At 32.1% G+C, this 15,174-nt stretch overlaps 2 protein-coding genes across 2 annotated transcripts; one reads left to right on the top strand and one right to left on the bottom strand.

Annotated features, from left to right (window-relative positions):
- Window positions 1–2,211: 2,211 nt before the first annotated feature.
- RpL19 (ribosomal protein L19) lies at window positions 2,212–3,666 on the bottom strand. The gene is made up of 4 exons (XM_072539114.1): window positions 3,532–3,666; window positions 3,238–3,344; window positions 3,013–3,176; window positions 2,212–2,579 (listed from the first exon to the last, which is right to left on the bottom strand). Exons 1-4 carry the CDS (start codon window positions 3,534–3,536, stop codon window positions 2,256–2,258), a joined length of 600 nt encoding a protein of 199 aa, XP_072395215.1. The 5' UTR covers window positions 3,537–3,666; the 3' UTR covers window positions 2,212–2,255.
- Window positions 3,667–3,883: 217 nt separating this feature from the next.
- Window positions 3,884–14,901, top strand: AsnRS (asparagine--tRNA ligase). The gene is made up of 9 exons (XM_072539109.1): window positions 3,884–4,068; window positions 4,130–4,267; window positions 4,612–4,818; window positions 5,039–5,259; window positions 9,492–9,682; window positions 9,974–10,204; window positions 10,423–10,672; window positions 13,950–14,161; window positions 14,391–14,901. The coding sequence occupies exons 1-9, from the start codon at window positions 4,047–4,049 to the stop codon at window positions 14,572–14,574; spliced, it is 1,656 nt and encodes a 551-aa protein (XP_072395210.1). The 5' UTR covers window positions 3,884–4,046; the 3' UTR covers window positions 14,575–14,901.
- The last annotated feature ends 273 nt before the right edge of the window (window positions 14,902–15,174 follow it).

Genomic DNA, 15,174 nt, shown 5'->3' with positions numbered 1-15,174 from the left:
GGTACAGTCTCAGAATTCGAAGTGAAAAAAGGTGTTCTCCGAGGAGACCCATTGCGTTGTCTACTTTGCTATTCAATATAGTTCTAGAATAAAGTATAAGGGTTAGAGGGATAAATAGGTCCACTCTTTTCTATAAAGAGCACCAATGCTTATCAGCGTACGCTGATGATGTAGTTCTTGTTGCAAGAAATGGAAAAGAACTGACAAGTATAGCAAAAAGACTGATTCTGGAAAGCTCTAAAATATCACCGAAAGTTAATATTTATAAATCTAAGTACATCAAGATCTCGAGCAAAAAGGAATAAATACCAGGGGTTCCTTTAGATTAGAGGTGGAGGATGGATCTGTTGTAGAATTCGAGAAGGTGGATAAATATATGTAATTATGTAGCCTTATTGATCAGTCGATCACTTGATTGTTCGAGTCACGCTAAATAGGATTTCGGGCCCGTGTAAAACATCATACAAGAAAGAAATGGAGAGATTTAGTGATGGAAGATGTGTGAGAGAGATGGGAATCAGAGATTGGAAGCTGACAGTTAAAAACAGAAACGATGGAAATTGTCCATTCAGCAATGGGCCTAAAAGGCCTGTTAACGCTATACATACATACCACTCGAATTAATCTGGGACTCACGAATAAGTTTTTCTGGTATAAAGTTAAAAAAGAGGCCCAATAGACTGTCACCTTGTCTTAATCCGTTTTGCAGCTGAAGGATTTTGAGGTGACGTTCTGAATTCTGACACTATCTGTGCGTGTGAGTTCTAATAAGCTGGAATGATATTTGAAATTCCATCATAACTTTGAATAGGTTCTGTCTAATTACTGAGTCATAGGTTCCTTTGAAGTCCACAAATATATGGTGTGTCGACTTCAACTTTCCAGGTTTTCTCAAAAATCTTTCTCACTGAAAATTTGATCAGTCCTTGATTTATTAGGTCGACAGCTGCATTGATATTTCCCTTCTATTTGTTCTGCACAAGGGAGAATTTGGACATTTCGATAGTACTTTTGTTGTTTTGTATCCCATTTTGAGGAGGGTAATGCCTCATAATTGTCACATACCATCATGTCCCCCTTGTGAAGTGGGCATAGTACACCTAATTTCCAGAAATTTTCAAGTTTTGCAATTGCGTCTCTTATTTGTTGCTCATGGGAAACAGCTCTTGACCATTTTCCATTGTTCCCAGTATCGAAACCTCTGTCAAATATTCTTCAATGCTATTACTTAACAGTTACAGAATATAATTAATAGCTACATAAATATATAATGTAGAATGGTAGCAATCTCAAGGCAATGGTCATCAGCAATTTCTACCATTGTTTTCTTATATTTTGTCAAAACAGTCTAATAAACCACCATTACAATTTTTGATTCAATTTAGCTGAAATAAGTTTTAAAATACAAACATATTAACCAAAGTATGAGCAGCAATATCACTATCCTTAGTATAGACACCTTTCTCATCATTAAACTATTCCATACATGGTAGATTGTAGTATCAAATAACATTTTTTTCAGTAATAAAAACATTTCCTCAAATTATTTTATTACCAGGTATTTCTTCCCTACAGATACATATTTATGACCGAGTAAATATAAGTATAGTCAATTTTAGTAACACTGTCTTCTAGGACACCAAGTTTGGTTCTAATTTCTGCTACACTTTGATACTATTTTTAATTCTTTAGGTATATTTTAAGAGACAAATTTAGTTTTTTTTATCTTATCCATTAAATTTGCAAAGTTCACTAACATGTTTGCTCTGTTCTGGCTAATTTTAATATTAGATAGAAAACTTTCCCATGCATATCTGTTGGGAATTTATCTTTATTGTAGAGCCAGCAATTGACGGACGAAAAAACAACTCAAATTCCTACAATATATAAAATTAACAATATAAAAAACTAATTAATTCCCATTACTTACTGTTCTCTTGCTGTCTGCTAAATTATCCCTCACCCGTGAGTTTGTTTCCTAATGTTTTGATATAGTGTATAGAACAGTAGCACAGGAAAATTTTGGGAAACAATAGAACTAAATACATTGTATACAAATAATAAATATTCATAACAATGTCAGTTTGTTTTTACTGGATAAAATATAATAAAGTGGCATTTACTTTACTGATCATTAGTACTGTATTATAAATTTATATTTTATTTTGTAAAAAATTATGGACAATTATGCTAAAATTCAAAACCAAGAAATATTTTTTAAATTTTTATTATAGTCATCTTATAAAACAATTAACTTATTTCTTAGTAGCCGCAGCTTCATCCTCTCTCATGTAGTTCTGCAAAACTTCTTGTTTCTTTGTGGCAATACGTTCCTCACGTCTTTCCCTAGCCTGTTTTACCTTCATCCTTCTGGCATTGGCCTGGTCTGCCAACATCTTGGCACGGGCTTTCTCTGCCTTCTTCTTGTGGATGTATTCCATGAGGACACGCTTGTTCTTGAATACATTACCCTTAGCCTTCATGTACAGTGAGTGGTATAGATGTCTGTCAATTTTTTTAGCTTCCCTATATTTTTTAAGGAGCCGACGCAAGACTCTCATGCGTTGAATCCATAATTCCTGTAAGATACAAAAAAATATAACACACTGTAAAGAAATCAATAAAAAAAAATTAATAAATTATTGCCAACAACAAAAATTGTTATATAGAAAAAAATTTAGGCAAAAATCATTTATGCTGTTTGGAAGAACCTAAGAATAAGTGGATCAAAGTTTATAATAAACAGCAATGTCAAAATGATAGGAAGGAGTACAAAAAAAATAATAAAAGATAATGTCATAATAAAATATAGGATTCAAGAATTTCAACTTAATAACAATCAAAAGAAAGTCCAGAATGATACATCTAGAGGTCCTTGTAGTACAAAAACCATGTTTCTACCATTAACTCTTTAGAAGCTAATATGGGGTTATGTATGTAAAAAATACATCAAAACTAAACCATACAGTGCTAGTCTGCTCACCAATTTCTTGTCTTTATGATTTTTCCTACCTTTTGTGGGGTACGGGCATTAGCAGTACCCTTCCTTTTACCAAAACCACAGTGCCTTCCTTTCCTGCGGGCTTCAGTGTTTTTGCGAACACGGGCACGGGAATGTACAGCTACGGGCTTCTTAATAATAAGACCATCCTTGATCAACTTACGAATGTTCTGTCCTGTTGATAAAAATATGCATAAGTACAGGTTAGGATGTGGATAAAAAATTGAAATACATACTTGAGTTGGTGTTGGCGATTTCGTTGATTTCATTAGGGTCCAACCAAACTTTCTTTTTACCGCATCGCATAACAGAGGCTGCTAGCCTCTTCTGAAGTTTTAAGGAACTGTAAAGAAACAAATATAAAAAATGGTGGCCACCATGTGGTGCAATATTTTGTTACGGCGTAAAATTAAATTTACAATCGGGCGATCACAAAACATACTTTAAAAATTAATATATTAGTTAGATTTTTTATAAAATATGGTCGCCAATTGTTAATTATAAGCAATAAATAATTATTTTCAACAAACCTCATCGTGCAAATGCACCTCTCAACGTGTCTTCCGTAAAAGAATTCTTGTCGCTAACTTCACATTTCATCAACCTATTGACAAGATTCATTGTTGCCAATCTCACAAATTAACATACAGAAAAGAAGATTATATTTTGCGCAAACAAATATGGATTTGAAATTCGACGCAATTAATCAATAAAATAAATCCTATATCCTTTACAGAATTATGAATTATATCATAGTATATAAATAAATCATTCAAAGGATACAAATTCAGTCTACTTCTTTTTTTTTTTTGTTTGAAGACTGGATTTTCCTTTCTGTCATTTTCGAATTTTTATTTACCCTCTCCCTCTCCACTCTCTCCCAAATAATTGCTGCTGTGGATGCGGTAATTCGTAACTCCACAAATTCGGTCATAAATATCAATTTCAAATAAAGTTGCATCATTTAAAATTAACAAAATATTTCAATATTATTTTTATAAGTAGTGAAAAGACTGTTTTTAATTAAATAATAAAAAAATCAAAGATGTCAGGGGAAAATAAAGAACGTAAGGAATTTAATTTTAAGGTTATCTGCCACATATGTTAATACCAAAAACTTTTTTTTAGCGATATACACTTCTGATAGCCAAGGTAGTGACGAAAATGGGGACGGCAGCGAACAAAAACCCTTTAAGACCATTCTACAAGCAATGCGGAAAGCAGGAGCTGAACCTTTTCCAGTTATTTATGTAGATGGAAAAGAAGGTATGGTATATGATGATATAAAAAATTGCCGGTAAGGCAAAAATTAGAATATAAAATAAATTTAATTATCACGTTAAGACACGAACAAGTCCCTTAATTGACAAATTCATATACATTTGTTACATGGGGTTCAATGTTGGTGGTAAACAGCATCCTTCACAAGAGGCAATTTCCATATTTTCCAGGACTAATATTAATGATTTCCTAAATAAATGCCTAATTTTAATATTTTGGGATACTACACACTGTGTATTTTTCAAATTTTGTGATTGCACTTTTTGAATGATATATATGATGCAATATTTATCAATGATCCAAGATCCAATAGTTGTTTTTCTTTGTAGAGGGAATCAAGTATGAACCAGCTGCCAAATCACAATTGAAGAAAATACAGAAACTTTGGGTAAGGGAGAGCTATAAACAGGCTGACAAATCCAAAAAAGAAGAGGAAGATGCAGAAAAGAGGACCAAAAACTTGGAGGATGCCAAAAAGATTGTTATCAGTGAGGATAAATCTCTGCCAGAAGCCAAGAGGATAAAGATTTCAGATGGTTTGTAACAATTAAAACAATTTTTTATCAATATTGATATTTATTTCATTAGTTTTTTAAGTATCATGTGTTATCAAAAAACAAGTATTGTTTTTCTGTGATTCAAGCAAAACAGTTTTTAGCCATATCTTCATAGGTCTTTATTTATTTTTCTTGTTTTTTTTTGTTTATAGACAGAAACAGTGTATATATTTGTGGTATCAATATTTTAATATTTTAGGAAGTAAAAACAGGGATAAAAGGGTAAAAATATATGGCTGGGCCCACAGGATTAGGAGACAGGGGAAAAACCTCATGTTTGTAACATTGAGGGATGGTACAGGATTCTTGCAGTGCATACTTAATGACAAACTTTGCCAGACTTACAATGCAGTGGTCCTACAAACAGAATCTTCAATAGTTTTATTTGGAGTAATCAAGAAAGTACCAGAAGGAAAAATGGTAAATATTAGCATTTATGACTTCACCCCACCCAATGTTGTAGAATTTTTGTATATATTTTAAATATTTTTCTTATGGGCTTACTCAAAATTATCTGTATTTTGACAATATATTCATAACAGAAAGTAAAAACATTAATAAACCTTCATTTGTGTGAATTATACACTGTGAGTCATTAACCCTTTCAGTCACCGTGTCGTCGACACAAGAATTTTAACTTGGGTTAAGTAAATATTACAGGATGTTATGGTATAGCAACAGTGTAGTTATCTCACAACATTCAATATTAATTGGATTTACGACCTGTAATACAATCTGTTAAATTCCAGTTGAACTAGTGAGCAGTTTTTGTGTTTATGTTCATTACAGTTTATGCAAGCTATCAACGCTACTCAAATTATTATATTTTTAACCCTTCTAAAACTGAGATAAATTGTGCTTTTTTCAACTATTGGAAGCTTATAGGTGCAAATAATAAAATTAAATAGTAAGTACACTTCAAAAGTTACATAATATGTCAGATTATTTTTTTGAAATTGTATGTCGTCATTTGACATTTAATTTTATTTTCACTTCCCATTTTAGATATTCTTGGACAAAACAATGTAGACAATATAATAAGTATTGAAGATAGTGCAGAAATTGTTGACGAGCTTAATGACGTAACTGTACAGTCAGCAGATATATCTATAGACAACCTGGTTTCTGAAAATGCTAATTTAGAAAATAAAATTAGCGTATCTGATTTTATGCGAATAAATGATCTTACTTTAAAAAAAGATATACTTTGGAAGACCAATGTTACCTTTGTCACTCCTAGCATTTCTTGGCACAAAAAGAATATAGAACAACATGTAGACTTAGAAAGTCCCTTGAAATTTTTTTCTAGATACTTTACCGATAAACTTTTTGAAGAAATGGTTGAGTTTACAAATACTTATGCCATTCAACAACATAGCAAATTTAAAAGTACTACCACAGAAGAAATGAAAAATTTTGTGGGTATTCATATTCTAATGGGCAATCTGCACTATCCCCGTGTTCGTTTCTACTGGGACGCAAATCTTCGAATACACCGAATTGCTGATTGTATGCCAATAAACCGATTTTTTGCCCTTCGCCGACACATTCATTTTGTAGATATTCATAAAAAGGATCCTAACAACAATGACCGTTTTTGGAAAGTAAGACCACTGTACACGGCAATTAGATGTAGATGTACTGCTTTACAATTAGAAAGTGAATTATGTGTTGATGAACAGATGGTTCCTTTCAAGGGAAAGTTGAACGTCAAGCAATATGTGAAAAATAAACCTTCTCCTTGGGGAATAAAAATTTTCGCATTATGTGGAAAAAGTGGTATAGTGTACGATTTTCTCATATACCAAGGATCGACAACAGAGTTGAATGAAATAGAAAAAAAAGTTTTTGGTCTTGGAGGAGCTGTAGTTACAAAATTGTCTGAAAGAATCGATGTCTCTAATGTTCAACTTTACTTTGATAATTTCTTTTCAAATTATAACTTATTGCAATATTTAAGACATAAATTTATTTATGCCACATGCACTGTTCGAAAAGATAGATTCAAACAGCCCCCATTTACATCTGTTAAAGAAATGGTGCGTGGATTAATGGAGGAAATTATTAGTCATGATGGTGAGATTATTATGACAAAATGGTATGATAATAAACCATTGTATATGGCATCAAATTTTATGGGACTCGGATCCGTAGATAACTGCCGCCGATGGAATAAAGCGACGAAGGAATATGTTCATATTCCAAGACCAGAGGTAGTGCAAGAATATAATTTGAACATGGGTGGCGTTAATAAACTAGACTGTATGATTTCTTTATACAGAACTTTTATTAGGTCCAAAAAGTGGAGTTTGCGAATGTTTACACATGCCATAGATCTGGCCTGCACGGATGCATGGTTTGAATACAAACAAAAAGCTTCAGACATGGGTATGCCATCTAAAGAAACTTTAGATTTAGTACATTTTAGGGCCTATATTGCAGAAGCTTTGATTTTATGTAGCATAGGAGCTATAAAAAGAGTGCGCCCATCAAATGGAACTAAGTCAGAACCATTGAAAAAAAAAAGAACCAGGAAAACCGGCCTATCGATGATGTAAGGTTTGACACGATAGCGCATTTTCCAATGCATGAAGAAACGAAATCTGCAACGCGATGTAAACTCGCAAAATGTAAAGGCAGTTCCTGAATATTTTGTCAAAAATGTAAAGTACATTTGTGTTTGACAAAAAATAAAAATTGTTTTTTACAATTTCATACACTTTAATTTTGTTTATTATATTATAATAATTAAATCATGTTTATTTAAGTAAATAAATGTATTTTTATCCTACCGTTTAGTTATAAAAGTATATGTAATACTTTATAAGTTTGTGACCCGTTTGTCACAATGTCGTCAATTGACGACATCAAAAACGAGCCCTATTTTAACAAAAAATGCTAATATTCCCACCAAAATTCATTAAGAATACCATAAGTGGGTAGGAATTAGTAACAAAATATTTTTAATTACACTAAAAAAAAAACCGTGACCGGAAGGGTTAAAAAGAAGCCACCTAAAATTTTTGGCATTTTTTTAATTTTTAAGAATCCTTCAAGAAATTGATTGTCATGTTTGTAATGTTTAAGAATCTGTTCTAAAGTAGTGTGCAAGCATTTTTTGTATAACAAATGAAAAAAAAAAACTGAGGAAAAGCTATTCTTCCATGAGTGCCAAGCGAAGCTGCTCACGATTTATTAGAGCAGGTATTCTTTTTCTTAAGATTCGTTTGAGTTGGACCCAAACATGCTCAATCAGGTTCAAATCTGGACTTTAAGCGGGCCAATTGATTTTTGACACACCAATGGTTTCCAGGTAATGTGTTACCATCCTGGCTACATGTGGCTGTGTGTTATCTTGCCTAAAAATAAAGTTTTTGCCTAAAAACCCAACAAAAGGCATTATGTTAACAAGGAACAAACAACAATTATATTTAACTTCACTCAAGAACCATCGTGATATGTCAGGAACTATATTTATATATAAGATCATACATGGATTTATGGATTGTCCAAACCTGTTAAGCCAGATTAACTTTAATGTTCCCCATCAAGCTCTATATTACCACAACGTTTTTAATATTCATTTTCACAGAACAACCTATGGTATTCACAACCCATCGGATAGATACATGGGGCTATTAAATGTTCTCGATTTTGATATTTTCAATATAACTTTAACTTTGTTAAAAAGATCTCTTGCTTTGTGATATGTATATTTTTGAGTGAATTTTTTTCTTGTTATATTTTGTTTGTTTTTTTAATATGTAAGATTTTAGTCTCATTTTTTAACTTTTTAATATTGATTATAATATTATAAGTAATTTCAAGTTTTGAATTCTAACTGTGATATTGTATATTGTAATTTAAACTGTTAGTGGGGTTATCCTGTGTATTAAATAAATAAATAAAAAAATAAATTACCAAGCCTCCTCTAAAAGCAACTTGTGCTTGTGGAACACAAATAGCATATCATTCTCCACTTCCACAAGTCGGCATTGTCGATGTGCTGCTGCTAACTAAGCTCCTGTTGCTGGGCAGCATGCCCTTAGACTACATTCCCTCAACCTTCTTCTCACTGTAGAAGTGCTTAATGTCCACCTGTAAGGATTTTGAAAACAGTTTTGGATTACTCTAGCTGTAAAGAGCTGATTTGAAAAGAAGTGCATTGTAAAGAACAGTCTTCCCTGACCCTAGTGATCCTTCTTGCAGCTGATTCTGGTTGTCCTTTGTGAGATCCAATCTCTACGAATCGTTGGTATGTTTTATGGACCATACAACAACTGACTCCAATCTGTCTGGCCACTTCTCTTTGACTCATTCCATTATCAATCAAAGTAACAATTTGAACAGATCTAACAAATCCCAGCCATAGTTTTAAAAATAAAAATTTCACAAGTTTCCTCTTTGAACAACTGTACACTAATGAAAGATTATTGAAAAAGTGAAGTCATATTCCCAGAAAAACAATATACAAACAACATATACATTCTCTGAAGTTGTATAAGTAACTGATATTAATTCTGCATTGTGGGAGTTTAGTTAATAGAATAAATTGCATAAACTTAAAATTATTGAAAAATTCTTATAATATGGTAATATTATAAGTGGCCTCTTTTTAATGACACACAGTGTAGATTGTTCTTTTGTTTTAGGCTCCTGGGGGACATGAACTTCTTGTGGACTATTGGGAATTGATAGGTTTAGCCCCTCCAGGAGGAGCAGACTCAATTTTAAATGAGCAAGCTTTGCCTGATGTTCAAGCTGAAAACAGGCATATTATGATTAGGGGAGAGAACACATCCAAAGTCTTACGAATCAGATCTGTATTACTACAGGCATTCAGGTAAGAATATTTTGAAATTTCATTAGAAAAGTTTAGTATCGGATTTGATAAATGATAGACAATACTGGATTTTTGGGGTGGATTCAACCTAAATTTAATTCTCAAGGGAAAATCAATGGACATATTTGTTACAGGAAACATTAAATATAGAGACCTGTTTTTGTCAGGGATCTTTTAAAAACAAAATAAAACACAGATTTTTACATTTGCAAATATCAAAAATTTTTATTATTTCTTCAATATGGATGATGTAAGTCTTCGTTAAATATTTTAACAGTTTGTTTATTATAGAGACCATTATCAAGACAGAGGTTACTGTGAGATCACACCACCCTCCATAGTACAGACTCAGGTGGAAGGAGGATCCACTTTGTTTAAAATGGACTATTTTGGAGAAGAGGCATATTTGACACAAAGTTCGCAATTGTACCTTGAAACATGTCTTCCATCTATGGGAGATGTATTCTGTATAGCTGAGAGCTTTAGAGCAGAACAAAGCAGAACCAGAAGACATTTAGCTGAGTAAGCATCAAATTATATATTTATATATTAAAATATATATTAAGATTATATAATTATATATTTCTTTAATAGTGGTGCTAATTTTAATATATTGTATGGACAGGCCCCAAATGCTCTCTTTAAAATATTATGTCTTTGAGTTACTAGGAATTTTATAACAAACATGAAATTATTTGTCTAATATCATATTTTAACACATGACTTCATTTAATTTATAGATACACCCATATAGAGGCAGAGTGTCCATTTATTACTTTTGATGACCTTTTGAACAGGCTCGAAGATCTTATTTGTGATGTGGTTGATCGTGTTTTAAAATCCCCCTATGGTGAGATTGTTCATGAACTCAACCCCAACTTCCAAGTGCCAGAAAGACCCTTCTTGAGGATGAACTATTCAGATGCCATCGAATATCTGAAAAAGAACAACATTACCAAGGAGGATGGCACATTTTATGAATTTGGGGAGGTAAGTGTACTGCTCTTTATTATTTGTTGCCTCAATATAATGAAAAAAGAAATATTGCCTTTCTACTTATGTTAAATCTGAACTATTTCATTATTTATTTCTTTATTTTACCATTTCCTCATCTTCCAAGTTAGTTTGACATTTTTGAAAGTGATTCTTATACTCCTTTTACCCTATGACGACCGATTTGTAATTAAGATATGATCAGTGGGCCTCAAACAGTGGGGCGTTAATATTTAATTCTGATTGCTTGAAAAGTAAAAATATTTAATTTCCAGTATTTTATGTTCAGTAATAATATTGGATTTTACTGTATCAAAGGCAAATAAAATGAATATAATATGTATATACAGGGCGTGTTAAAAGAAGTGGGACAGAATATTTCGAATACTCGAAATTATTTGTCGACATCCAATGTTCATCAAGGTCTCTATTATTGCGTAGAGTAAAAATTATACGAATGGTCCAAATTTGAATAAAATACATCCAAGACTTTACTTTCTGCAGACACTTTATTAAATATAATCTTGAAACAAATTGGCACTAAATCACTTCCTAGTTTTCAGAAAAACAAAATGTTTAAACATGTATAGTCCAGTAATTAATACCAAAGCTATTGAGAGTATGCAGTCCAGTAATTAGACCGAAGGTACTTTATCGTTTAACTAAAACACACTACAAAGTCCGAATTGAATTCCTAAAACAATTTTTTGTTACTTTTTTTTAGCAAACGATTTGTCCTATTCACTGTCTGATATTTCACTATCAGAGTCGTCACTATCTGAATTGTCTATCCGAATAATTAGAGGCCGGACCTCATCTATAACTCGCTCGGTTTGAAAACACTCAACGATTATGTCTTCCGTATGTCTAATACAATTTTGCCATTATTCTGCCTTTATTTGTTCTAGCGATTCTTTCCATAAACTAAGAATGCTAGCGTCTTCTGTTGTTTTGGATGCATGTTTATCATAAAAATTTTTGGCTATACTCCAAACTAACTCGATTGCATTATAGTGGCAATGGTAGGGTGGAAGTCGAAGAACTTCATGGCCATATTTAAGAGTCATTTGGTCAGTAACAAATTTCTTTTGAATTTTGTGCTCTCCACACCGTTGAAGTAAATCGACTTTTAAAAATATGTCACTGTGATAAATTTTCTTTTCTGTCAACCACAACTTTATTTCTTCTTTTGTCCAGCTGCTTAAAGGAAATCTCTCTTCTACTCTTGAGTGGTAGGATGCATTATCCAACACTATTATGGATGGTCGCTCCAATTTTTTTAACAAATTTTCTTCAAACCATTCTTCAAAAATATTTGCATCCATATTTCCATGGTAATCACCTGTATTCTTTGTGGACGAAAAAATTAAACTAGCGTCAAGAATAAAACCCTCATCATTTCCAGCATGAAGTATAATGTAGCATTTACCATTACCGGAACGACTAGAAGAATAACATTTTGTGGTGCCATCTTGCCAGGATGATTTTGACATATTTCCTTTAACGAAAATCCAAGTTTCATCTAAAAATTCAACTTGCCTCGGACTATCAGAAGTTTTATTATTTATGTATTTTTTTAAAAAATGCCACCGTTTTGAAACGACATTAGAGAGTTCACACAATACTTGTCTATTATTTGTCTTTTTATATCGAAAACCTAAATGTGTCAGCACTCTCCACAAACTTGTTAAACTAATATCACACAGTTCCTTGTCTTTTATTTTTTGTAACACAGCACTAACGGTTACATGTTCTTTGGCTTTATACATTATATATATACCTAATATTTTTAATTGCAAGTTTAATTGACTGGTGCAAATCTAAAGTTTGTGTATGTCGACGATTTCTCTTGCTTACTTTATTTATTTCATCCTTACTCATGTTATTAATTCTTCGGAATGTCCTCTCTGAGATACCGCAAGCATCGCATGTGCGTTTTTGAACTGCCATAACAGATGTCAATGGACCCATATTATTTTTTTCCAAATTGAAATAACTTTCGACTTTTAGAACTAAACGCTGTTCTTCTGGAGATAACACTCTACATTTCGACTGTATTTTATTTTCAAAATCAAAATCCAAATTACTCATTTTGCTTTAAAGTACCGCTTCACTACACTACTATAAAAAATAGGTACTTATATATAACTACTACACCCTAAAAAGGACGAGGGTTGAACAAAAGACTAAACAATCGAACACAAATTATTTAACAGCCAATGCTAAACAAGCATAAACACTGCATTGATTGTGATTGCAAAAACTGTTCGCATGTTTTAAATAAGATATTTTAATTTTTAATTTTTAACGATAAACAGAAGAGAAATATGATAATGTTTGAATTTGATCTACTTTGTCGATGACAGTGTCGTTAACAGAAAGATATTTTTAAACAGCATGAATCATTTTTCAAATGATTGTGTGGATTTAAGAAATACATTACTAAACAAATTTTTAAAGTGTGTATAAAGGAGATTACAATTATTATGACACATGGTATTTACTCCTTATTTTTCAAATAATATGTTCTTGTAAAGGCATAACTTTAATTGCTGGGTAAACCTATATTATACGATACGTCAGAAGAAATTAAAAAAAAAATTAACGTAATTAAAAATAATTAAAAAAGTAAAATTAATTAATGTAATAAATTCACTGTTTAAATAAATATTCCGCACTCGTACTATTGCAATAAAATATTAAAACCAATAAACGATAACTTGTTGAATAGTGCTGATTGACACAACAGAGCAGTAAAATGTTATTCATAAAGGTAGTGTAAAATATATCGCCGCTTATCTGGTCCGCTAGTAATAAAGTTACCAGCATTTAATTGCAAAGCGGTCTTCTTAGGTGAAAAATATTATAGTAGATTTTTTCTGTCTACTCAAAAAGAAAGACATTCTCTCCAGTTAAACTATTTAGCCAAATTCATATTGACTATCCTGTCATTAACATTTCTGTCAATCACATTACTCCTATATTTAAATCAGAGTCAAGAAATGACATCAAAAGTTACCATAGGGTTTTCATACATTGTTTGTTTCCCAACATATTTGACAGTTAATGTATAATTACTTGAACTCATTAGCGTGGTTACGATTTTTTTTGTGGGTGCCAAGACTAAAAATTGCATCTTTTGCATAAACATTAACTTCTAAGCATCCGTTCTTTTTTTTTGCTATCATTCTACAGCACTAAATGTTTTTTTTAAATCATTCTACTTTGCTCTTCATCTACATCGATATCACCTAAATAAAACGCTGATTTGCAGGATATTCCAGAGATGCCGGAAAGAAAGATGACAGACCAGATCAACAAGCCCATCATGCTCTGTAGATTCCCTGCCAACATCAAATCTTTCTACATGAGCAAATGTCCAGAGGATGCCAGATTGACGGAAAGTGTTGATGTTTTGTTGCCAAACGTAGGCGAAATTGTGGGAGGCTCAATGAGGATATGGGATCTAGAAGAGCTGTTAGCTGGGTGAGTCAAACAAATAATGTTTATTTCATATTGGTATACATGTTTCCGTAAATTAAAAACTGGTACTCACAGCAGTGTCGCAAAGTGTAATCTGGTTATTAATAATGTTAATAACTGCAAGAAGTTCAAAAATATCAAAAGTGTACAAAAATTACATTACTAAATTGCAATTTGTTTATAATATTTTACTAAAAATTTATATAACAATTGAGAAATAATGAATTTTTAGATACAAACGTGAGGAAATAGACCCCGCTCCATATTTCTGGTACACAGATCAACGTAAATATGGTACATGTCCACATGGAGGATATGGTTTGGGTTTGGAGAGGTTTGTGTGTTGGCTGCTCAACAGATATCATATTAGAGAAGTCTGTTTGTACCCGCGGTATCTACATCATTGTAAGCCTTAGAGGGCTTCAACTAAATATACAAACACAACTATGCATTTAATATTTTGTTATATTCATATTTTTATTTGATCTTGCTTTAATAAATGCGGCATTACAGTTCCCTTCCGAATAAAGACATGTCTTTTTATTATCCTTATATCTACTCTTCAATCAAAAGCATTAAACATCAATCAAGCTTTAGAGTATGCTCTCCTTCTTTTGGATGCTTAATCACTCCCACAGAAGGAACTCATAATACATGTAAGTAACTACTACATAACCTAACTTATAAGATTGTCTGATTTCTTTCAAATGCAATATTAAAGAAAATAAAGCGATTAAAACATGTTTAAGCTTTTTTTTTACTTTTGTAACATATATAGGAGAGTTATTTGTCAGTAATGTAATAAAATTCATAAACATAGGTGGAGTCCATCTTCACGATTCTTCACTGGGATTATATCTGTTACTGTGAAAGTCCGAAATTGGTGTGTGTCGACATTTACCGGTGAATATTGATACACAAAATGCCTTTCTGAAAGTTTTGTTATAGTTTCGGAGTATCACCAGTGTATGTCGATAAACGCAAATGAGTTTCGGCGAATATTTGAAATAAGCGGT

Source organism: Diabrotica undecimpunctata, chromosome 1 (assembly GCF_040954645.1).
Source record: "Diabrotica undecimpunctata isolate CICGRU chromosome 1, icDiaUnde3, whole genome shotgun sequence".
Lineage (NCBI taxonomy): Eukaryota > Metazoa > Arthropoda > Insecta > Coleoptera > Chrysomelidae > Diabrotica > Diabrotica undecimpunctata.
This window is presented reverse-complemented; position numbering and strand designations above follow the sequence as displayed.

Excerpts from the sequence above, each read along its gene's own strand:
- RpL19 (XM_072539114.1), bottom strand. Across the intron at positions 3,177-3,237 it reads AATCGCCAACACCAACTCAA|GACAGAACATTCGTAAGTTG; the intron begins GTATGTATTTCA and ends TTTTATCAACAG. Across the intron at positions 2,580-3,012 it reads ATGCCCGTACCCCACAAAAG|GAATTATGGATTCAACGCAT; the intron begins GTAGGAAAAATC and ends TGTATCTTACAG.
- AsnRS (XM_072539109.1), top strand. The coding sequence starts at position 4,047 with ATGTCAGGGGAAAATAAAGAAC. Across the intron at positions 5,260-9,491 it reads AAGTACCAGAAGGAAAAATG|GCTCCTGGGGGACATGAACT; the intron begins GTAAATATTAGC and ends CTTTTGTTTTAG. Across the intron at positions 10,205-10,422 it reads ACCAGAAGACATTTAGCTGA|ATACACCCATATAGAGGCAG; the intron begins GTAAGCATCAAA and ends TTTAATTTATAG.